Below are 26,399 nucleotides of genomic sequence, written 5' to 3'. Positions count from 1 at the left end.
TCTACTTGGGAGTGATGAGGTGACACCACTCTGCAACTCACCTAGGATGAAAGAGAGTAGCCTGCATTTAATATCTGACCAAGTCAACTGTGGAAGGAGCCTCAGTGTCCATCGAAAGATGAATGGATAAAGAAGATGTGGTTTATGTATACAATGGAATATTACTCAACCATTAGAAATGACAAATAACCACCATTTGCTTCGACATGGATGGAACTGGAGGGTATTATGTTGAGTGAAATAAGTCAATCGGAGAAGGACAAACATTATATGGTCTCATTCATTTGGGGAATATAAAAAATAGTAAAAGGGAATAAAGGGGAAAGGAGAAAAAATGAGTGGGAAATATCAGAAAGGGAGACAGAACATGAGAGACTCCTAACTCTGGGAAACGAACTGGGTGGGGTGGGGGAGAGGAGGTGGGCGGGGGGTGGGGGTGACTGGGTGACGGGCACTGAGGGGGGCACTTGATGGGATGAGCACTGGGTGTTATTCTACATGTTGACAAATTGAACACCAATAAAAAATAAATTTATATAAAAAAAAAAATCTGACCAAGTCTATCACTTTCCTGTCTCCCTTCATACCCTTTGCTTCAGACCCTCATCACTTTACCCTCAGACTGTTGGACTATTACACCAGTTTTTAACTGGCCTCTCTGTCTTACAGCCTTGCAATTCATCCCCTATAATGTTGCTAGAGAAATTTTCCTGAAACTCACATCTGACTGTGTCACTCCCCTACTTAAACTCTCCAGTGCCTGCCCATGCTATACAGAAAAATGCACAATTAGGATGCCATTCCGCACCATCAATGCTTTTGCCCCTGACCAATCACTCCCTTTCCTTTCCCTTCAACCCTCCTTCTGACCTCTGGACACACCAAACTACTTGTCATTCTCCCAACAGGCTCGGCCTCTGCACTTCTCCAAGGACTTTTCCTTGTACTGTTTTCTGCTTAAATGTCCTTCCTAACTGGGCTGTCGTTGGATATCCAATCAAACAGCAACTCCTCTATGAAGCCTCTCCTGATAGTACCATATAGGCCCAAGTACACCCCTCTTTGGGCTCTATTCTATTCTCCCATCATTACTTTGATAAAACTTTGGGGCATTTATTTGTTTTGATAGTTGTCTTTTTTTCTGTTAGACACTCCTGAAGGCAGGGACTATTTTTACATCAGATAATGAGGGTTAATCTCAGACTCTCTCCTCATGCTGGCTTGTAGCTTGTAGTCATGTCTATTATTTCATTTATCACACTGAATTTCAGTTATTTGGCCCCTTCTGAGAACTCCCTGTGGATATGGACAGAACCAAAAAAGCAGCCAGAAGGGTGAAAACGGTAGATTATCTGAAAAGGAGCAACAAACCAATAGCTGACCTTTTATCAATGGAATTGAAAAGACAAGAGAATAGCTTTATTATATTGAAAGGCAACAAATGTCAACTTCAAATTTTATCCCCAGCCAAAATACATTTCCAGACAAACAAAAACAGAATTTCCCATCAGTGGACTCCCATTAAAGTAAATTTTAAAAAGTGTTTTCTGGGCAGAAGGAAAACAATTCCATATGGAGGGTCAAAAATGCAGAAAGGAACAGAGAGCAAAATAGTGTTAAAGATGCACGTAAATCTAAATGAATTCTGACTACCTAAGGCAGTTAGTAACATTCTCCTTACATATTTATAATTAATGTACACAACAGTAACAGCATGTGAGTTGGGAAAGGGAAATGGAGGTGGATAAGGTGTTCTCAGGTCCTTGCATTGCAGTTAGATCATAAAAATATTAATATGAGACTGATTAGTCAAGGATTCATACAGACATTCTTATCCTAGTGCAACCACTAAATGAAAAGAGTATATAATTCCCAACCTAATTAAAGGAAAAGTAAGACCTATTGTGGCTGAGAAAATAAAGAAAGTGCAGAAAGAGGGAATCCCTGGGTGGCTCAGTGGTTTAGCACCTGCCTTCGGCCTAGGGCGTGATCCTGGAGTCCCGGGATCGAGTCCCACTTCGGGCTCCCTGCAGGGAGCCTGTTTCTCCCTCTGCCTGTGTCTCTGCCTCTCTCTCTCTCTGTGTCTTTCATGAATAAATAAATAAAATCTTAAAAAAAAAAAAAGTGCAGAAAGAGAGGAAAGAGCACTTTAAGAAGAAGCTAGAGAGGCAGACAGACCAATCATGTTGGGCCCTGGGGTCACATTAGGATTTTGATTTTTATGTTAAAAGCAATGAGAGATCACTGAAGCATCTGAGCAGCAGAGATCTATATTCCAGAAAGATTTCTTTGGCTATGATGTGAGGAACAGTCTCTGGAGGAAGAAAGAACTTTACTGCCTGGTCGGGATTATTTTCAGAGTATGCCTCTTTCTTCAATTTTTTTTAAAGGCACTACCTTTCCTCAGGTAACAGTGAATGAGAAACTAGAAAATGAAATTCGAGTTTTTTGGCTTTAATTTTTAGGATTTGCTTTGTAAGTTAATTAGCTTTGTAGCTATTTAATTAACATTTCAAATACCAGGTGGCCTCTTTCTTTGTTCCTTGGTGTCCCAGAACATATTCTTCTGTCTAAATATTTGAGTCTGGCAGACCATAGGTCAGCTACATACAATCTCACTGCAACCAAAGCACAAGAGCCTCTTAACCTGGTGTTTGTTGAAACTAAAGGATGTGAAATTTTAATTGAGTGAATCTCGTATTATTAAATGTCGCTAACTTGAGAAGCTGTTCAGGAAGTCATTTAAGGTTTTTGGGGAGGATAAAAGGTTCTTTCATGCTCAAATTAAGCATGACTTCACTTGTGTAAAAAGAAGAGGTACTCTATTCTTGACCTTTATTAACTTTTTGGTATTAATTTATCTTTTTTTAAAAAAGATTTTATTTATTTATTTATTTATTTATTTATTTATTTATTTATTTATTTAAGACACCGAGAAAGAGTAGAGACATAGGCAGAGAGAGAAGCAGGCTCCATGCAAGGAGTCCGATGTGGGACTCTATCCTGGAACTCCAGGATCATGCTCTGAGCCGAAGGCAGACGCTTAACAGCTGAACCACCCAGGTGTCCCTTAATTTATTTTTACTGTGATATAATTCACATGCCATAAAATTCAGCCTTTTAAAGTGTACAATTCAGTGACTTTTGGTATAGTCACAAAGATGGGCAACCAACACCACTCTATAATTATAGAATATTTCCATCACCCCCAACAGAAATTCTGTACCTGTTAGTGGTCACTTCCCAGCCTGTTCTTCCCATAGTCTCTGGCCACCAATAACCTATTCTGTCTCTACAGATTTATCTGGTTTGGACATTTCATGCAAATAGAATCATACAATATGTGCCCTTTTGTACATTTTTTAAAAGCATTTGTTAATGGAGAACTTGAATAGAAAACCAGGTAGAGTAGTCTAACAAAAACCTCTGTGCCATCATCTAGTCTCAATGATGGTCATCCTACCTGATGTGAAATGTTGGGGGCCAGGAACCAATGGCAAGAGAGAATTCTTCAGATGTTTTCAGTGCAAAAAGCATGGTTTTATTAAAGCACGGTGATGGGACCTGTGGGCAGAAAGAGCTGCACTGGGAGTTGCGAGGAGTGACTGGTTATACACTTTCAAGCTGGGAGGGGGTTAGGGAGAGCGGAAGTCTCTAAGGAACTTGGAAGCAAGGTTTCCAGGACCGTGAGGGGCTAGGTGCTGTTAGGATAAGGTCATTTACCTTAAAACCCTAGTCTGGTAAAACCCTAGTCATGTGACTCTTCAGATATATACTAGGGGGCTGGCCATATGTTTGGAGGATGATTGCTAACATATCTTTGTGGGGGCTGCAGGAGTGGGCAAAGAAAAAGGAAGATTCCAAAGGGATTTTCGATGTTAAAAAAGACTTACAGGATCCTGGAGGTCAGGCTAATGTCAAGCTAAGGGTACCTTTTGCCTCTAGCAAAGTACTCACACTGAGGCAGCTGAGCTCCTGAAGCCTGTCCCAAAATACTTGTCAATGGGCTCTAAGTTGTAAGGAAGTTTAGGTTTTTTTCTAGATTTCTTTTGCCTTTGTTCTCCACATTACTACCCACACACCCAAGTAATTTCACCTCACGTTATTTTTTTTAAACATTTTATTTATTCATGAGAGACGCAGAGAAAGAGAGAGGCAGAGACATGGGCAGAGGGAGAAGCAGGCACCAGCCATGCAGGGGGCCTGATGTGGGACTTGATCCTGGGGCTCCAGGATCAGGCCCTGGGCTGAAGGTGGTGCTAAACTGCTGAGCCACCTGGGCTGCCTCTCACCTCACGTTATTTTGAATCAAATCCCAGATACCACATTATTTCTATGTAAAGGCTTCAGTAAGGACATATTGTGGTAGCTATGCTAACACACACTGGCCTTCTGATTAGCAGTTTTTCCTTCTTATTTTAATGGCTTACCTCTACCAAGAACTAATTTTTCTTTTGCCAGACATTCTTTACGTAAGAAATTCACTAGATTTAGGTACTTGTTCTGTCTAATAAAAGTGCTAAAAGGGAAAGATAGAAATCAAAGCTCCAGAAAAATTTCTCCAAATGCTGAGATTCAAAGTGATCTATAATTTGATAAATACCTCAGTGTTTCTTCTGAAAGTCATATGGTGGTTGTTTACTATTTCAGCTTTCTCTTGTCATTCTGAGAAAGGACTAGAGGTTATGACAAAGGTGTTTTTTGCTTTTGTTTTTGAGCATGCACCAGTTATACACCAGATATCACTTCAAGAAGCTAGGTGAAGTCTAAGAACAAAACAACATCACACAGAAAAGAATTTATGAGCCCAATGGACAGAACTGAGGGCTTTCTTTTTTTGTTGTTTTTTGTTTTTGTTTTTTTAAATAAAGATTGATATATTTATTTGAGAGAGAAGCTCATGCATGCACATGTGTAAGAGCAGGTGGTAGGAATTGAGGGAAAGAGAATCTCAGGCTAACTCCCTACTGAGCTCACAGCCCTATGCGGGGCTGGATCTCAGGATCCTGAGACCATGACCTGAGCAGAAATCAGAGACAGACACTTAACCAACTGAGCCACCCAGATGCCCCTTGAGGCATCTTAAATGCCTTTAAATCTGTTTCAGGAAAGGTAGCAAACAAGCAGATACCAACTATAATAAAGGGAGGGGAAACTAAAAAGAAGGAGAAGAAAGGAGCAGAAAGAAGAACGCATAGTTGAGCTCTTCTTACCCGTTTGTGAGCTATCAGGAGACAGTTGGAATGTTCATGTTCACAAGCAATTTCATAATCGGGGATCAGATCCACCAACTCACGGACAAAATGTATCACCTCCTCATGCCAGGGCACGTTGGCCATGGTGAGACTGCTTGCTGAACTTTCTCCACAGTAGGTGACACCCTGGGGAAGCATTACCAACAGTTAGAGATAATTACAGACCTATTTAAATGTCATGGGGCAAAAGTTTCAGAGCCAGAAAGGCTTCTAGAGATAATTCAGCCGACCCCCCCCCCCCCCCACCAAATCCAATCCAATCCAATGCAAAAGTGAGGAAGTAATAGTGAATTAGAGATGATAAAGTCTGTTTAGGAGCTCACACAAACAGGTAGGAGCTCCCCACCTTGGGACTGCAGGTGCTTGGGTACCCTGCTTCATGCACTCACAATCTATGCTGTCTGGGCACAGCAATGTATCTGAACCATAATGTATCTTTTAATTCTGATTCTTTTGTGTACTATATAATAGGTTAATTCTCAAGGAATTATAATCTCCTAGACCAATAATGGAGGCATAACACCCACAAAAATTCAGTGAACAATTTACTCCCTGGGAAAAGAAGATGAGCTCCCATTTTCTAGTACAGTTTAGGTTTGATAAGGTTCAAAAGGATTCATTGTAAAGGGCCAGCTAGGGATCCCTTTGAAATTATTCTTTAAGAAGATCACTTTGTAATACATTTTGTAAATGGATACATATAAACATAGATTTGTGGCAAATAGGAAATACATTTGTGGCTATACATACAACTCTTTCACACACTTACACATACATGCATGTCTTACCTCTACAGAAATTCCTGACCTGTGCAAAGGTGGTAAGGTAATTTGGCTTCTAATGCTTTTGAACTCTACCTGACAGCTCAAGTTTATAAGACCCCAAAGTTTCATAATTAAGATCTATTTAGTAAATTACATAATGATAAACGTTCTATTAATAAGGGATATTTTAACTTTGTAGACTCTAAATACTCCAGGATCGGGCAGCCTGGGTGGCTCAGTGGTTTAGCGCCGCCTTCAGCCTGGGGCGTGATCCTGGAGTCCCGGGATCGAGTCCTGCGTTGGGCTCCCCACATGGAGCTCGCTTCTCCCTCTGCCTGTGTCTCTGCCTCTCTCTCTCTGTGTCTCATGAATGAATAAGTAAATAAAATATTTTAAATAAATACATACATACATACATACATACCCCAGGATCAAACTTTCTTGACAAGTGTTTTTGAATATTCTAGATATGCTGCTACTAAGGAGGGAATAACTGAAATAAAAAGACATCCACTCACACTCTCTCACATATACATGAGTATGGATGTGCGTGTACGTACACACACACACACACACACACACACACAGACTGGAGGGGGTAGGATGCCACTTTATGAAAATACCATAGAGGAGCACTGTAGAGTGACCCTGACCCTGCAGATGGTGGAGCCGGGAATTGGCTGAAGACTCACATGAGCTCTGCAAAACACTCTACACCAGATGGCTGTTCAAAAAGATTACTGGTATGCTACACCGAGATGACCTTTGCTGAACATAAACTAGAGGCGACCCAGCTTAGTTGTAATAAACAAGAACATCTTCTCTAACAGCCCAATGATTTACAGGATTCATTAAACTGAGATTGAGATTTAGGTGAGTTTAAAAAAGCAAATAATATAACAGTTTTAAAAATCTTTAGGTATGGCTGGAAAGTTTTGCTAAATTTCCCCAAATCACAAAAATGATTTATTGGTAGGTCAAATTAGTCATAAAAAATGAGCTTTATTTCAATTTAAATACTGCTGATAATATGTGAATTATATGAACAAGCATGTACATAGTAGCTAATTCAAAGGAATTTACTTTTCATATTTAAAAAGTTCCCTGAAACAGGAGGTTTTAGATGAGATCTTACATTTATGACAAGGGCTTTGGAAAATATTTTATTATTTCCTATTCAGCAACAATAAATCATGAAATGTTAGGCATAACAGACTTGGTTTGGAAAGGCAATGAGAGAATGAATACCACTGTTATATTATTTCGCCTTCACATGACACTTTCCCATACATTTGTATGATACTTCATAGTTAGCCAAATTCCTTCACATGGAAGTTCTCATGTTAGCCAGACAAAATCTTCTGGGGTAGGCAGTGCAAGGACCTTTCAAAGCCAACCACAGAGCCCCAGTGTTCTCTGTGACAGAAATGCTCTGGGCAACAATGTGTCCCAGTGAATTAGTCTGTGGAGTCACCTCTGGGAAGCCTGAGCCCTCCCTCAGTCAGGCTTCTGACAACCCCCCTCCATTGGTACCCTCTGCTCTGCTCTGGCTACTTCACTTTATCCTGTATTCCAGGCTTGTCCGGACTTTATTCCTGATCACACTTTACCTAAATTGTCTAAAAATGCTTCATTTTCTATGATATCACAGGTGTCTGCCACCTTCTCATCCTACCACCACCCTTCTCCTGCCCCATCTATCACCAGCACCAACTATTTCCCCTCATGATTTTGAAAAAAGAATGAACTCAAGAAAGCAGATGGGTACAATGTAGCCAATTGAAAAGCACTCATTTCAGAATCTATAGGTTGAGGAGTGACAAGCAGATCCAAAGAAAATTCCTGAAGAACAGGACGGCTTATGCATCTCTGCGTTTGTAGTGAAAAGCATAACCCACACTGTTATACTGGTGCCTTTCATATAGGATCACTCTACTGTAGGATATGGAGGCCATAAGGTCTTTTACTAGCTGCATGGATAAGTTTATCTGGGGATCCAAGGTCTTTGGGAGGAACAGTATTTTGGCAATTGACTATCTGATATTCTTTTTTTTTTTTTTTTTCTTTAAAATTTATCTATTCATGAGAGACACACAGAGAGAGAAAGAGGCAGGGACACAGGCAGAAGGAGAAGCAGGCTCCATGCAGGGAGTCCGATGTGGGACTCAATCCAGGGACCCCAGGATCAGGCCCCGGGCCGAAGGTGGCGCTAAACCACTGAGCCACCCGGGCTGCCCGACTATCTGATATTCTAATTAAACTGTCAAAAGACTCCTGATATTGTGTTTGTCTCCTATAGTCTGATGAAAAATGTCTTCATGACTTTCTGCACAATATGCCCATAACATGTCACTCCTTTATCCTGAAAGTGCTTCAATAGCTCTTCCCACAGAAAACTAGCCCAAGCTTCCTAGCATTGGCACAAGGCCTTCCTACAGGACTGCCCCGCTCAGCATCCAGCCTTTACCCAGCTGAACTTCTCACCATATCTTTGATCTCTATTCAGCAACCCCTACTCCATCTGATCCCAATCTCATCATGATAGAGATGGTAAATTATCTTTTACCAGATAATTGGAATAATTCTGTCTAAATTCTGAGCTTGTAGAGGGAAGGGCTGCACCTTGTTCCCGTCTGTACCCCCAACAAATCAATGCTGAATGACTTGAAGATCAAATCATATATTCTTTTTTCTATAGGACAGTAAACTCCAGAACCCTCTTCTGATCTAATATAAAATTTCATTCATATTATTCAGGATTTTTCTACTCTTTAACAATTGACTATGAAGCAACTGATGAACCGCAGTTAGGGACTGCTACATGAATAACTGGTAATCTTACCATTAATGTTACCTTTGTACAAGAAAGGGAGGGAGGTCAGGTTAAGACATTTGTTTTACAAATGCACTTGCAAGGATTGCGTTCTGTAGACAGTTCAGTGCCAACAGTGTAAAAGTGGTTTAAATCATCTCACAACAAATAATTACTGAGCACTTAACTATTCTCAAGATGCAATGCAAGGCAGAGAATATAAAGACAGTATTTCATTTACAAATGGACTGTGCTATGAAAATTTCTCGATACGGCAGATGTTTATAACATGAAACACATTTTCACACACAAGCAAGCAAATAATGATCACTAAGATTCTTAGGCTAGCAAATAAAGGCCTATTTAAGTCTAATGAAGCTAAAATATATGTTCATTTACAGGGAATAAACAGAAAAATGTTTTATTAGACTAGCAGTAAAAGAAAAGAGGGAATCAATATAATAAAGAAATAGCTTCTATTGATTCAGTTTAAATAAATGTGTTTAAAGAAAAGTGATCTAAAATTTACTGAATCAAAGCATATATTATCTCACTGAATTCTCAAACCTATTACAGTGATACTATTATTCTAATATTAATATTGAGGACATTTACATTCAAAGAGGATCAGTAACCTGTCCCAGGCTAAATTCGTACTTTTAGAAATATATCAAAGCTGTGCTCCTCCCCATCCCCCACGAAACTCCAGTATGTGCTGACCAGAAGAGACCCCTGTGCGTGCACGCAGGCAATGCTCGCACACTCCCAAATGCCAATACAAAAGACATGAACAGTACTGTGTGTGCTTCTGCAGAGAGCCCCAGGCCTGTCACTAGCCCAGGGTCTATTTGTATTATCAAGTTCACATCTTCAGGGCATTTATGTGACCCTGAAGTAGTACTATTAAAATTTTAATGCCAAGCCCTTGTGAGGGTCAGGCCCTGGGAGACTCTTTTTTTTAAATCAAGAGCATGGGTGAAAGACAAACTTCGAAGTACCATCTGTGTCACTGGGTGAATTTAGTCCTAATTTGTGCTTTTGTTGAAAGTGAAAGGGCATAGGATTTTGTGCTTTAAATCCAAGCCCCATCTCTACCACCAGGGTGGCATAGGATTTTGTGCTTTAAATCCAAGCCCCATCTCTACCACCAGGGTGGTCTCTATTTTTTGAGCCCCAAAGGAACTCCCTTATAGACCTGACAGATGGCTCTGCTCTCAAAGTTATGTTTATTATAGCACAGTTACTTCTAAGTGTTTGCTTTTGGAGGAATCTGAGGTTACTTAGCCCACTATATTGCTAGCTCTCATCAAATGTTTTTCGGAGAGGGTTTGTTACTATTAATTTTACAAAACCTCCATTTTAGAAAATTTTTCACTTTAATTAATAAGACAACAATTAAAGTGCCTTTTCAGATGTTAAACTGTTGAACTCTATTAAATAGAAAAGCCTGCCTTCTCCTTTACTGATTTCATTTCAATCACTGGGATTACAAAAGTAATCCATGCTCACTGTAAAAATTTGCAGAACATAAAGACGTGAAAAATAAAATCACTAAGCCTTTCTCAGCCTTTCTTCTAAATACGACACTGTGAACAGTATATGTCCTTCCATACTTTTCTTACATAAATATATCCAAATGTATATGGTTAAAAATGTAAACAAATAAAAAAAATGTAAACAAATAAATATTATCCTAGAACTTGTTCTGTTTCCTAAGTATACTATATTCTGCAAACATCCCTTTTGCTACTTCAGTTTATAAGAAGATACTTCATTAATCTGATAGACAAATAAGAGCTGAATTTAACAAAGTATGTGATCCAGTCCTCAATGGCACAGGAACACATAATGCAGGCCATTTCTCTCTTAGGCCTTCGGTAAGAAATGATCTGATCTCTACCAAGCTTTCCTCTTGATACAACTATTATCTGTTATATGCAATCATTTACATAACATAGGTTAGATTACATAAATCTCCAAGAATTTTTAAATAAGATCTCTCCAAGTTGCTCATTTTACTTCGTAGACTTGGCCTTGTTCAGTAAGACCATCCATTTCCCAAACAATGTATCTATATAAAATTTTGTATCTCTGGTGCTTTGATGAAGCCTGGTACATAGAGAGAGATGAAAAATATCTGTTGAATGCAGGAGTAAAATAGTAAACTGGAAATCTCATTTGAAAGAAACTATGTTATTGTAACATCTCAGTTATAGACAAAAGGCTTTATTTCTGAGTTACATTAATAGTTTGTCAAACTAAAAAATACCAATCAGAGAATGATACTACTTATAAAGTAGACATCTTTCTTTTAAAAATAACACTGGTTGATTCTTTTCTGTAAACAAGGAAGGAAGGAAAGAGGGGAGGAAGGGAGAAAAAAGGTGACTGTGTGGTCTGGCCAACTTGCTTTATAATAGAAGTTTTACTGCAGCATCATTGGAAGCAGCATTCTTTAATAGCTAAGTCATAAATTAAAACACCATTAATCCCTGATGCTGGCAAGGTTTTCTTAAGCTGACACATACACTGCAGATGCAGTTTGCATCTTTGCATCATTAGAGCTCTTGCCAAGAGTAGCCTTTTAAAATTAAGAGCAATTTCAAAATAAAAGAGTGTCTTTGACCTGACTACAGATGTAATGCTGCACACTCAGACAACAACATTTCATCTCTTCCCACCTCCCCGCCCCTTCAGGGTACAGTACCATAGAAGGCGGGACTTACTAAAGGACAGTTGTGAAACTGAAACATCCTCTGAAATGACAGAGTACAACCACTTCATACACATACACTGACGAGTGGAGCTATTGGAGACTGGATGAATTTTCCAGTCACCTTTTCTCATTTTGTGGATTCTTAGGTGTCCAAAAAACCACATGCCTTCTAACACTCCACAGCTTTAACTATCATGGCATGCTGGCGATTTCCAAATTATTAACAGACAGCCCTGTCTTATCCCCAGATCTCCAGGCTTATATAACCTATGGCCTATTTGAACCTGTCCTCGGATATTGAAATGATCTCTCCAATGATTGAGACCAAAATAGAACTTGTGAAATTACTCCCCAAATTTGTCACCCTCTTCCACTGGTCTTTTCCACCTCAGGAAACTGTTCCACAGCCATACAATTGCTTAAGCCAAAAACCCAGGTGATATTCTTGATTCTACTTGTTTTTTCACTCCCTGCATCTCATCAAGGTCTATCGGTTCTACTTCAAAAATTTATCCCAAGTATACCCACTACTTTCCAACTATATTGCCAATGACCTTCCCCAAGCCAACACATCTCTTGCTTTAGAACTAGTCTACCTATTCCTATTCTGACCCTCTATAATCCATTCATGGCAGCAGTGGTGTGATCTTTTAAAATCATAAATGAGATCACATTACTCTCCAGCTTAAAACTTGCCCAGTACATCTACTATTCAAAAAGCTTACCATAAACTTAGTATAAAATCTAGTTCTTTTCTTGCTTGAAAGTTCTAACAAAATTTGGCCCCATCCCACCTCTGTGATTCATCTTGTGTCTCTGCCAACTTCCGCTGCCCCACTGAGATCACATGGGACCTCTGAACACTACTTGAGCCATCTGCTCAGAAGGCTCTAACCCCAAGCCTTTGTGTACTGTATTGCTTCTTACTATTTAGGAATCAGTTGTAAAAAAAAAAAAAAAAAAAAAAAGTTATCTCCTCAGAAAAGCCTTCCTGCTTATGAAATCTAAAACAGCCAATTACAAAATCTAGCAAAACAGTATCTGCCATTTGACAAACCAAACCACTCACAGGAATCCATCCCAAAGAAACACTGGCAAAAACAGGCCAGAGACAACCAGACATTACATTACATACCACTAATCAAATAATCTTGAAATGCAAACACACACACACCTGATCAGGATTGTCTTGTTCTAACTACCAAACTACAGAAAAATCGGAATATAGATATAGGGAACCGGAAGTAGCCATCATAAATGACCCATGTTCTTCAACAATATTACTGATGTGGGAGGTGAGGCAGAGGAGAGAGAACAAATGGAAAAGGAACTAACAGTTTAAAGGAAATTTACGGGAGCAACAAGCCAATTACAGTCAATGTCCCTTATCTGGATCCAGATTCACAAATACCGTTTAAATAAGACGAAATAATTGGTCAGGTTTAAAGCCTATTTCCGATACTTGAATGACTATTGTTAAAACTGTTCAGTTGTGGGAGCAGTATTCAGGTTGTTTAAAGTGACTGTATACCTTTTAGAGACATATCCTAAACAGTTAAGGATGAGTCAAATAATGTGGGGTTTTGCTTCAAAATAACAGGGTAAGGCAGAGAAAATGGGTATGGGTAGAGCTGAAATAAGACTGGTCCTGAGTTGGTAATTTTCAAAGCTGGGCGATGACTGGGCGATGGAGGGTCATTAGACCAGTTTCTCTACTTCTGCTTATGTTTGAAATTCTCCCCAATAAAAGTTTATTTTAAAGCCAACCAATTCCTCACTACAACACTATTTCTTAGCATACTAATATTACAATGTAGTTTTTAATTACTGATTTTGTATTGACTGTCTACCTCTCCATAAATATGAGCTTTATAAGAGCAAACGCTTAGTCTTTACTGTTATGATCCCCAATGCCTAGAACTGCCAGGTTCTTGATTCATATTTCTGAATGTATAAATAAAACATGTAGGACCCCCTGTAGAGTTTTAAAAGATGCTAATTTCACTGTGGCCAACAAAGCACCACCGGAAATGTGATGACGTGGCCGGCAGGAGCTTACCTTCACTTCGATGAAGTCAGGATTCCCCAGGGACACCAGCTCAGCATAGGCCTGGAGTTCATCCACATTCCATGCTTTCACTAGAGTCAGTCTGTACACGGTACGCTGTTGCTAAAACAAAGGAAAAGCCAACTCTGTTTTTATCTTGGTAGACAGTCACACCTAGGAAGGTTTTCAAATTTCCACAGTAAGAATCCAGGTAAGGTGAAATTCAGCATGAACTTTTATAAACTGAAGTTATATTTTGTAGAAAGATGAAAAAATGTATACTAATGTAATAAGATTCCCATAAGACTTTTAAAGGTGCAGATACTGACATATATCTTTTCTTATAATCTCTAACATAGTTTTAGATACCCAAATGTTTCTTGACAACTACACACTTGAGTTAGATTTAGTAAGGAATAGTAAAGTGACCGAATAGTTTAAGACTGTTGAAAATTAATTCAAATAACCTACAGGCTTTCAGGTACCAATCACTCAAGTGTTTAGGATAAGAATTTCTAATTACTTGTCTTCTTTCCTACTTTCTCACCATTAATGATCACTTGTTGGTAGAAAAGCACATTTATGAATTGTCAGTGTTGTCACCTATTTACCATTTACCCAAGGAGCTTCTGCTTTTCTGAAAAGCAATTAGACAATAGACATCAAAGGCTTTAAAAAGTTTATGCCCTTTGACTTTTTTCCCCTCAAATGTCATTTATTAAATACAATTCCAGAGAAATTAGCAGATATAAGGAAGTCTGGGAAGTGGGTACAGTACACAGACCTCTTTATATCACACAGAAGGTCAAAATAAAATGAGCTACAGGCAAAAAGCCAGTGATGCAACTATGGTCCATTCATCTGGAGAAGTTCCACCCCTGTTCCCCACTTCCCCCAGCCCTTCCCTTTGACTTTCTTTGTAGCTCCCTTCTAGGACCCAAAGACACATTTTTAAATGTTTGAAGGCTTATTTCAACATCTCAGAACATTACTAACAACATTTTAAAACCTAAAGCAAAAAAATTAAAAAAAATAAAACCTAAAGCAAGAGTGGGGGTGGGGGCAGGATCTATGACTACCCTATAACCAATAGTGTATGGCAAAGGTGGTATGAAGTACGTGCTTATGTGTGCATGATTACACATCCATCTGCAGCACGTTCCCAGGCAATATCCATGCTGCTAAAACTCAAAGCATGCTTTAAGTAGCAAGGCTCAAGATACTTGAGAAAAAAAGTGAGGTGAGAAATGAACAAAATGATATCAATCTTTCTACTTTTGTCTAAGTTTGAAGATTTCTGTAATTAGTAAAAAAAGAAGAAACACTTGAGATCTTTAATGAAAAAAACTAATGGAGGCAGCCATACCAGAAAACTAGCCATACCATAAATTATTTTAAAAACAGTATATAATGCATGAAAAGACAAATCTTCCAGATTCCTCTTACATATCTAGAATTCACCTAACAAAAAATGGTAGAGAACTGCAGACCACTCTCATTTGTACTTATATACACAAAATGTCACAGAAATTTTAGCAATTAATAAGATTTAGCACTATGTTAAAAGTTCTAGGAATGTGGGATGTTTAGGTGGCTTAGTTGGTTGAATGTCCAACTCTTGATTTCGGCTTAGGTCACGATCTCAGGGTTGTGAGATGGAGCCAAGCCAGGCCCTGTGCTTAGCGAAGAGTCTACTGGAGATTCTCTCTCTCCTTCTCCCTCTGCTCCTTACCCTGCTCATACTGTCTCTCTAAAATAAACAAAATCTTTTTAAAAAATTCTAGGAATGCAAAATCTTAAAAAAACTCTAAGATTCATCACATGGTTCAACACAAAAAAAAAAAAATCCATATGGTCATCTTCAGAGCTACACAAAGATATTTGATATAACTTAAAAGCCATCCCTAATTTTAAAACAAAACTGAGTAAACAAATCAAAGGCCATTTTAGTTACCAAACTAAATAATTAAAACACATCTTTAACATATAGAGAATACTCTCCAGTTAATAGTCAATGTCATTCTCAGTCATTTAAAAAATACAGGCATTCTCATTTAGTCATACTAACAAAATGTCCACTCTGTTATTTTTATCAATACTTCCCCTGAAAGTTAAAATCAAAGCAATAAGGCAAGGGAACAACAATTATTGGATACTATACAAAAAATAATTACTTGCAAATGATATAACTGGCTTCTTGGAAACCTTAGAAAGTCAACTAAAAAATGTTAAGGAAGATGGCCAGTTACTAAATCAAAGTACAAAAAGGAACAGCTTTCCTAGCATAGATTAGTGGAGAAAACTGGATGCTGGGGCCAGATTGAATCCCAGACCACATACTTAGCTACCTTTACCCCTCTGTTCCTCAGTTTCTTTCTTTTTTTTTCTTTAAAAGATTTTATTTATTTACTTGAGAGAGAGAAAGAGAGAGCAGAGAGAGAGAGGGAGAAGCTAACTCCCTGCTTAGCAGACAGCCCAACATAGGACTCGATCCCAGGACCCCGGGATCATGACCTGAGCCAAAGGTAATGACCTTAATGACTGAGCCACCCAGGCGCCACTGTTCGTAGTTTCTACCCTGTGTAAAATGAGGGTCCTACACAGATAAAAAGCACGAATTCATGTAGAACTTAGAACCCAGACTGATAGCAGGAAGTCCTAAATAGTATTAGTTACTAGATGCCATCAACAACTAATTATGAAATGCAAGGCCAGGAAAATTCTACTTAAATTATAAAATACATTTTTAAAATACCTAGTGATTAGTTTGTGAAATAACATGGATAGTGAAGAAAATAAACTTTTCTGAGACCTAAACAAAAACTTACCTACATGGAGAGCCAGGACAGATTTATAATGTTAACTCCAGTGGGAGTTTAAAATTCCTTGGAACAAAAAAACTGGCAACGATACCAACAGTAACACTAGCAGGAATTAGCAATTACTCAGCACTTACCACATGCCAGCTGTTGTTTTAAGTGCTTAATATCATAGCGAAGACTCCAATATTTGTCTAATCTTTACAACAAATCTTACAAAATAGGTTTGATTATTATCTTCACATTACAGTTACGAAATTGAGGCCTAGAGCTATTGAATAAATTACTCAAAGTTACATAGCTGGAAAGTAGCAAGGCTGGGATATGAACCCAAATAGTATGGCTCTCTCTCACTCTGCTAAACCTTTTTAAATTGTGAAATGAAACATACAAAGAGAAATGTATATAAAACATGTATGTGTAGCTAAAAGGGTTATTAGCATAAAGAAAACACCCATTACTTGGCCACTATCCATTCCCTTTGTCCCAAAGACACCTAATATCCTGACTCTCACATTACAGTTTAAGATTTATGCCTATGTTTGAAATTTATGTAAATGGAACCATTATCCTTTTGTGTTTTGCTTCTGTCATTCAACATATTTATAAAATTCATCCATGTCACTGGATGTTCACATTTGCTCATTTTCATTGTTATCCAGTATTCCATTATTTGCATATATAACAATTTTTTCAACTATTCCCCTACTGATAGACATTTGGATCATTTCCATTTTCAGCTGTTATGAAACAATGTTGTTATACTTTTTTGACACTGGCGTTTAATTCTGCCAATTTTAGGAAACTGTTTGAAATGCTATTATGACATACACTCTTTTAGGTCTGGCTTTTTTCACAGAATTTGACATTTGTGAGATTATCCATACTGTTGGACATGGCTGTACAGACAAATTCATTGCCATTTTGTACTTCATCATATGAATATACTACTAGTGAAAGTTGTATCTTTGTTTTTCCCCAGTTTGGGTCTCTTACAAAATAATGTTGCCATCAGTGTTATTTACTTAACTCCTGAGATGCACAAGAGCACGTAATTTTCTTGGAGCATCTGAGAGCAGAAATGCTGGGTCATTGGATGTGTATTCCTGCAATTCTAGCAGGTGCTGCCAATCCGGCTTCCAGAATCATTCCACCTTACTTCCACCTGCGGTGTCTCAGTTCCAGTTATTTCTCTTCTTCAACAATACTTGGTGTTGTTAGTGTTTAAAATTTGCCAGCCTTGCATTGTTTTATTTTGTACTGGCCTGATTACTAAATAAGTTGATTATGTTTCTGGTCATTTGGATGTGGGCTTTTATGAAGTACTTGTTCAAGTGTTTTAAATATTTCTCTATTGGGCTGTCTTTTCCCTACTGATATATTTTTTTTTAAATATGGAGCACTTCATGAATTTGCATGTCCATCCTTGAGCAGGAGCCATGCTAATCTTTTCTGTATTGTTTCAACTTTAGTATATGTGCTGCCAAAGCGAGCACTGATATATTTTTCTAAATTTTTATATATTCTGGCTAGATGAGGACTATTATAAACATCTTGGAAATCGTTTCATACACTTTATGGTTTTCCTTTTCCTTTTTACTTTCTTTGTATCTTTTCATCAGCAAAGTAACTAATTTTCATACCTTTTTATCTATAGCATACTTATAATCAAATTGCTACAGACAAAGAGAAGCATTAGGGGGTTACCGGAAAAGAAATACCACTGGACTTCATTAGTTTATTTCAAATTATCAGCTTCACATCTGGGTTTTAGCTGTGTCTGTGGGGGGCTTACTCAATGGAATCATTTCAGAGACTTTATTTAAAGTCTGTTTAAAATTAGTTAAAGCAATTCCTAAGGTCTCTAGAAGAACAAAAGGGTGTTAGACTCTAGTTAGATTAGATTAAAACAAAAACTGGGTGCAGATGTTGCTTGAAAGGTGAAAGCTAGAATTTCCTTTACAAAGGAAACACTTAACACTGTTATTTTATCCTTCTTTTTGTTAAAAAAAAGAAAGAAAGAAAAGAAAAAAAAAGAAAAGAAAAGAAAAGGAAAAAGAAAAGAAAAGAAAGAAGAGTGTGAGCTGGATTGTATTCATTTAATTTGAATTAAACTTTTGTTTTTTCCGTTTGGGGACTTAGTACTTTTAATTTGCATAGGCTTTGGAATGGTTATTACTACAGAATTTTCAGAATGTGGTATGTTATCTAGTAGGAACAGATATAGCGTGATACCATGGAATACAAAAATGAGGATGAAAGTATTTAATTGGGGCAAACAGCTTAGCTACCTGTTGTTTGTGGACAGTGTTATTTGTAAAATGTCACAATGTGATTTGTCAAAAATGTCAAAAAGTTGGCATGTTATAATTTCATGTATTTTCTGTTAAATCTGAGAATCTAAGATGCCCCTGACCTGCACCGGTGGTGCACAGTGACACAGTAATATCGGGGGGAAGGGGAGATATTTGCAAGTACTATCATATCTAATGTGGCTGGTCTCTAGCAAGAGACCTAGATGTTCACCTCTAAAATTTAGACCAGATCTTTGTGACAGATTTTAAATTTGGGTTTTAACTTACGTTGTTTCTTAGGGGAAGCAATACATGAACTGAAAATACATGGACTAAAAACTGAGGTCAAAATAGCAAAGGTAAATGTTCAGTGCTTATCAAAGAGAACTGAGGGAGAAAAGGACTAGGTCAAAAAGGCCTGAGCAGTCAGAAGGATGGGAGAAAGGAGGAAAATGTGTAAGATGAACAAAGAACCACAGAGTGACAATTATGTTCTGGCTCTGGTGCCAGATGTGTGAATCCAGGTGGGCCCTCTGTGTCTCTGCTTAAATAACATCAGTGTTATTTCCTGGGAATTTAATTTATTTAATGGGGACAGTAATAGCGTCAGCATCTTGTAGTACTGTCGTAAGAAGAACTAAAACAAAGGGCTCAGAACATGGTCTGGCACAAATACGGGTAGCAATAAATTTTAGCCACTATCGCCAGCACCACCAGTAGCAGCTCCACAGATTCACTGGTTACCCAACCAATAGTCACTGGGTCCCTCTCTACACCAGGCATAAGGCGCTGGAGATACAGCAATGAACAAAGCAAACAAAGTGCTGTCTGTTGTATAATTTACATTCTATTCTGCTAAATAAAACCAGAGTCAGAGAAAATTAGCAACAGTAGTAATACCAAAAGAGGAGAGGAGCCAAGAAACTAGCAGAGGTAAGACTCCACCACTGCTGCTTTTTGCACTATCTCCTCAATTTACAAAAACCAAAGTGAATATTGAACAAATTGCATGCTTGTTAAAAAGTCAATTCTGGGGCAGCCCGGATGGCTCAGCGGTTTAGTACTGCCTTCGGTCCAGGGCGTGATCCTGGGGACCCGGAATCGAGTCCCATGTCAGGCTCCCTGCATGGAGCCTGCTTCTCCCTCTGCCTGTGTCTCTGCCTCTCTCTCTCCCTCTCTCTCTCTCTTCTCTGAGTAAATAAAATCTTAAAAAAAAAAAAAAAAGTTAATTCTGAATGATTTAAAGCCAAAACAAAAACAAAACAAAAAAAGACAAAAAAATCTCCTCAAAATTAAAACAATTCCTCACCAATGACTATTGTTGCTAAAAAGAAATGAACATTTAATACCTCTACTAGAAACTGGGCAATCTATCAAACTCCTTAGAAACCACACCTATTATTGAAATGGCTTTAAAGAAGTTTTATACTATTTGTGGGAGACAAAAAAAAAAAAGTGTCAATCTGATAAATTAAATAAATAAAGAATGAGAAAATAAATTCGAAGATATAACTCATGATGCAACCAAATGAAACATTCTTTACATTCAAAGATAAGCAGGAAAACTATTGTAGAATTACTCTTAAAAAAATTAAGTAGGAGCACCTGGGTGGCTCAGTTGGTTAAGTGTCTGTCTTCAGCTTAGGTCATGATCCGAGAGTCCTGGGATCAGCCCCACATCAGATTCCCTTCTCAATAGGGAGTCTGCTTCTCCCCCTCCTTCTGCTCTTCCCTGCCATGTGCTCTCTCTCTCTAATAAATAAATAAAATCTTAAAAAAAATAAATTAAGTAGCCAATCAATTTCAACCTTAATGAACAACTGAAGATGCAGATCAAGGAAAGAGGGTAAAAAAAAAAAAGTTATAAGACTCAGTGAAGAAAGTCTGATTCAACAGGAAATCAGTAAAGAAAACACATCAAGCCACTAATAATGTTTATTTCCCAAAAAGAAAGAGAAGGGTTGTAGGTTTATTATTTATGTTTCTTCTTAGAGATATGTAAAACACCACGAAGTATACTAACATACACATTACAAATCTCAGAAAAAAAAAAAACAAACAGCAACAAGAATATTTGAAAAAAGGATGGCCAAAAACTTCAAAAATTTAATGAAAAACATAAATCTACATATCTAAGAAGCTCAAAAAACTCCAAAAAGGATAAATTCAGAAAACCATACTAAGACACATTATAATGAAACTGTCAAAAGACAAAAAGAATTGAAAGCCACAAGACAGAAGTGTTTTATCAGATATGAGATCCTTGATGAGATTAAGAGCCAATTTCTCATATTTCTCATCAACAACCATAGTAGTTAGGAGGCAGTGGGATGACATTTAAACTGCTGGGGGGGGGGGGGGGGGACTGTCAACCAGGAATATTATACCTGTCAAAACTATCCTTCAAAGATAAAGGAAAAACTAAGCCATTCCCAGATGAAGAAAAGCTGAGGGAGTTCACTAAGAGCAGACCTGCCCTTGGAGAAACAGAAAAGGGAGACTTTTAGAACAACAGGAAATGATACCAGACAGTAACCTGAAACCAAAAGAAGAAATAAAGAACTCCAATAAAAGAGTTAATAAATACATTAATAAATATAAAAGCCAATATTACTCATTTTTGAGTTTCCTATTTTTGTTTCCTAGGTGATTTGAAAGACATCTACACAAAACAGTTTAACTACAGATCTACAGATTTATATTAACAGGTATGCAGTGTATAAAGATGTAACTTGTGAAATTAACAACATAAAAGGAGGAAGATGGAGTTTTGTAGGATTAGTTTTTGTATGTAACTAAAGTTAACCTCGCAGGAATTCAAACTAGACTGTTCTAAAGCAAAAGTCTTGGGCTGCCTGGGTGGCTCAGCAGTTGAGCATCTGCTTTTGGCCCAGGGCGTGATCCTGGGGTCCTGGGATCGAGTCCCGATTCAGGCTCCCTGTGGGGAGCCTGCTTCTCTCTCTGCCTGTGTCTCTGCCTCTCTCTGTGTCTCTTATGAATAAATAAATAAAATCTTTTTAAAATTAATTAATTAATTGTCTTAGTAGTTGAAACCCCATAATAACTATTAAGAAAATAACTAAACAAATATACAAACAAAATGAAGAGAGAATCAAAAACTACACTGGAAAAAAATCAATCAAATAAAAAAGGGCAGCACTGGAGGAAACGAGAAACAAAAAAATATGTAAGACATATAGAAAAGAAATAAAAATCATACACAGTCTTCATCAATACATCACTTTAAGTTGATTAAATTAACCCATTAAAAGACAGAATGGATTTTTCTTTAAAATTTAACCACTTCTGGGGATCCCTGGGTGGCGCAGCGGTTTGGCGCCTGCCTTTGGCCCAGGGCGCGATCCTGGAGACTCGGGATCGAATCCTACATCGGGCTCCCAGTGCATGGAGCCTGCTTCTCCCTCTGCCTGTGTCTCTGCCTCTCTCTCTCTCTCTCTCTCTCTCTGTGTGTGTGTGTGTGTGACTATCATAAATAAATAAAAATTAAAAAAAAAAAGAAAAACTTAACCACTTCTATGCTGTCTGCAAGAGAGATTCACTTTAGATCCAAAGACACAGATAAGTGAAAGGATGGAAAAATTGCATTCCATGCAAATGGTAACCAAAAGAGAGCTGGGGTGGCTCTACTAACATCAGACTAAATAGATTTTAAGTAAAATATTGTTACAAGAGCCAAGAAAGGTCCTTATATATTGATAAAACGGTTAACTCATTAAGCTATAACATTTATAAACACACACACACACACACAAACACACACACTAAACAACAGGTACACACAAGGTATCTTCAATAAGATTAACAGCTAATTTCTCATCAGGAGTATTGCCAAACCAGGAAATCCCACACGAGCCTTTGGTGTCCAGAGTTTTTATTTGGAGCTCCATCACATATGGCCCACATGGCTAAACTTGGGTTTCCAGACCCTCCTAGAGGTTCAGAGTCATACTTTTAGTTATTAGTTCCCCTGGAGATTAGAACTAATAATGAAATTAATTAATAATGAAACTAGTAAGGTTACAAAGCCTCCACCATAAATTGTATCTTTAGACCAGTGGCCAAAGTCCCTAGGCAAACAAAGATATTCCTATCAGGGAGGGCATTCTGAAAATCAAGAGATCATCTCCCAGTATCCAAAGGCAAAAGCCATACACATCTTAGGTAAAGTTAATTTTTCACTACACAACACCAATAGGTCAGAGAAAAAACAAAAAGGGAAAATACTTTGCAATAAATAAAAATAAGACCATAACATATCAGAAATTATGGAAAACTGAAAAAGCATTGCTTGGAGAAAAACTAATAGCTGTAAACACCTACATAAAAATAAAAAAAATATCTCAAAACATTAACCTAAGTTCACATCTCAATGTAGAAGAGTAGTTAAGCCAAAAGGGAAAAGTGAGAAAAAAATAATAAAGATGAGAACAGAAGTAAAAGGGAGAATGGAGAAAACACTGGAGAAGAAAGAATATCCAAGTTGGTTCTATGAAAATATTAACACAACTGACAAACCTGTAACCAGACTAAAAAAGAGAGAGAAGACACATCTAAAATCAGAAATGAAAGTGGAGACAATACTGCAAACCTTGCAGAAATATAAAGGAGTATAAGAGAATACTGTGAACAACTGTATGCCAACAAATTAGATATAACCTAAATTAAATGGACAAATTCCTAGAAACACACAAATTACCAAAAATGAGTCACAGAGAAATGGAAAATCTGAACAAACCTATAACGAGTAAAGAGATTGAATCAGTAATTAAAAAAAAAAAAAAAAAAAACTCCCAACCAAAAAAAGTCCAGAAACAGATGGTTTCACTGGTGAATTCTGTCAAACACTTCAAGAATAATTCTCAAACTCTTCCCATTAACAGAAGAAAAGGGAACACTTTTAAATTCCTTCTCTGAGGCCAGCCATTACCTTTGAACCAAACCAAACAAAGATATCACAAGAAAATATCCAGTATCCCTTATGAATATAAATGCAGAAATGCTCAATGAAATCCTATCAAACCAAATCCAATAGCTATTAAAATATTACGCAGGATAACTAAGTGGGATTTATCCCAGGAATGAAAAAGTAACATTACTGCATGAATTCACTTTATGAAATATCCAGAACAGGTGTATCCTTAGAAAGAGAAAGCAGATTTGTGGTTGTCAGCAACTGGGTAGGGAGGATGGAGAGTATCTACTCACTGTATACAAGACTTTATTTAGGAATGATGAAAATGGTTAGGAACTAGGTAGAGGCAGTAATTAAATAACATCATGAAGGTACTAAATGCCAGTGCATTCTCCATTTCAAAATGGTTAACTTTATGTTATTTGAATTTCAGCTCAATAAAAAATAAAAAATCTCTGTCAAAATTCCGGCTGCCCATTTTTCAGAGAGGAGAGGAAAGCTGATTTTCAAGATGCATACAGAAATGCATATGGACCCAGAGAGCCAAAATAACTCTGAAAAAGAACAAATTTGTGGAACTCACACTTTCTGATTTCAAGACTTACACAAAGCTACCCTAACCAAGATTGTATGATACTGGCATAAGAACAGGTCTATGGATTAATGGAATAGAATTGAGTCCAGAAGTGAACCCACATGTATATAGTCAACTGATATGACAAGCATGTCAAATCCATTCAATGGAGGAAAAATAGTTTCTTCGACAAATAGTCCTGAGATAACTGAATATTCACATGCAAATATATGAAGTGGAACTCCTACTTCATACTATACATGCAAATTAACTCAAAATAGATCAAAGATCTATATGTAAGAGCTAAGTCAATGAAACTCTGAAAAAAAACATGAGGACAAGTTTTGGATTAGGCCATTAGATATGACACCAAAAGCACAAGCAACAAATGAAAAAAAAAATAAGTTGAAATTCATCAAAATGAAAAATTTTTATGCTTCAGTCTGGTGGTTCCTCAAAAAGTTAAACACTCAACTACCATATGACCTAACATTTCCATTCCTAGGCAAATACAACTGAAAGAATTAGAAACATAGGTTCACACTAAAACTTGAACATGAATATTCACAGCTTGTTATTCTCTCTTTTTAAAAAATACTTTATTTATTTACTCATGAGAGACACAGAGAAAGAAGCAGAGACATAGACAGAGAAGCAGGCTCCATGCAAGGAACCCGATGCAGGACTCCATCCCAGGACTCCTGGATCATGCCCTGAGCCAAAGGCAGACACACTCAACCACAGAGCCACCCAGGCGTCCCACAGCTTGTTATTCTTAAGAGCCAAAAGGTAGAAACAACCCAATGTCCATCAGCTGAAGAATGGATGAACAAAATGTAGTGTGTATCCATACACTGGAGTATTATTCAGCTAGAAAAACAAAGAATGAGGTTCTGATTCAAGCAATTACATGAATGGATCTTGAAAACAATTATGCTAACTGAAAGAAGCCAGACACTATTAAAATGGTCTGGAATGAGATAATGCTAACAGTTGCACAATTTTGTGAATAAGCTAAAAGCCAGTGAATTTATACACTTTAAAAAGGTAAATTTATGCTGTATGAATTATATCTCAATTTTAAAAAATAAGACTGAATATCCATAAGTATCTTAGGAAGTCAGAATGTGAATGCCAATCTAAATACAGGAAAGAAAAAAAGGAAATACCTATAAAATATGGTGAGCTATCAGAAAAATCAATACTGTTAAAATGTCTGTAATACCCAAAGCTACCTATTCAATGCAATCCCTATCAGAATTCCAATGGGATTTTTCACCAACCTAGGAAAAACAATCTGAAAATTTATATGAAATCATAAGAGACCCTCAAGGGCCAGCCAAAGCAATCTTGAGAAAAATGAACAAAGCAGGAGGCACACATATCCTGCTTTCAAAGTTTACTGCAAAGCTATTGTAATCAAACCAGCATGGCATGGACACAAAGACAGACACATAAACCAGTGGAACACAGAGTTGAAAATAAACTTCGGTATATACAGTCAACTAATCCTTGACCAGGGAACCAATATTTGAGCATTGAGAATACTCAATGGAGAAAGGATAGTCTCTTCAATAAATGCTGAGAAAACTGCATAATCACATACAGAGCAATGAAAATGGAGCCCTATCTTTCATCATTCGCCCTTTCATCAAAAATTAACTTGAAGTGGATTAAAGACTTCTATATGAACTGAAACCATATTTTTCATCAAAATTAACTTGAAGTGAACTAAAGACTTCTATATGAACTGAAACCATAAAATTTCTAGAAAATAACACAGGGAAAAAGTTCTCTGACACTAATCTTAGCAATGACTTTTTGGATATGACACCAAAAGTACAAGCAGCAAAAGCAAAAACAGACAAATGAGACTACATCAAACTAATCTTCAACAAAATGAAAAGTCATCCTACAGAATGAGAGAAAATACTTACAAATGATTTTCCGATTAAGGGCTAAAATATCTAAAGAACTACAACTCAATAAGCAAAAAAAAAAAAGCCCCAAAAAACAAAAACAAAAAACCCAGAAACTGTCTGATTTTAAAATTGGGCAGAGGTAGGATACCTGGGTAGCTCAGCGGTTGAGCATCTGCCTTTGGCTCAGGGCATGATCCTAGAGTCCCAGATGGAGTCGAGTCCCACATTGGGCTCCTTGTGAGGAGCCTGCTTCTCCCTCTGCC

The 26,399-nt window shown here is 37.5% G+C and overlaps 1 protein-coding gene and 1 non-coding gene across 6 annotated transcripts in view; both read right to left on the bottom strand.

Moving 5' to 3' along the window:
- LOC479708 (S-adenosyl-L-methionine-dependent tRNA 4-demethylwyosine synthase TYW1) overlaps positions 1-26,399 on the bottom strand; it is a 245,697-nt gene that overhangs the window by 51,370 nt on the left and 167,928 nt on the right. For 4 of the 5 annotated variants that reach the window (XM_038539010.1, XM_038539005.1, XM_038539006.1 and 1 more), the window contains exons 14-15: positions 13,607-13,717; positions 5,214-5,381 (exon numbers count right to left, since the gene is read on the bottom strand). In XM_038539010.1, coding sequence (XP_038394938.1) covers positions 5,214-5,381; positions 13,607-13,717 — 279 coding nt within the window. Of the gene's footprint in view, positions 1-4,578; positions 4,767-5,213; positions 5,382-13,606; positions 13,718-26,399 lie in introns of those variants that run through there. The other variant, XM_038539009.1, reaches the window with a different exon arrangement.
- Positions 17,802-17,909, bottom strand: LOC119872451. The gene has a single exon (XR_005361531.1). It is a non-coding gene; the product is annotated as a U6 spliceosomal RNA (small nuclear RNA).

The sequence above is a fragment of the Canis lupus genome, chromosome 6 (genome assembly GCF_011100685.1).
Source record: "Canis lupus familiaris isolate Mischka breed German Shepherd chromosome 6, alternate assembly UU_Cfam_GSD_1.0, whole genome shotgun sequence".
Lineage (NCBI taxonomy): Eukaryota > Metazoa > Chordata > Mammalia > Carnivora > Canidae > Canis > Canis lupus.
This window is presented reverse-complemented; position numbering and strand designations above follow the sequence as displayed.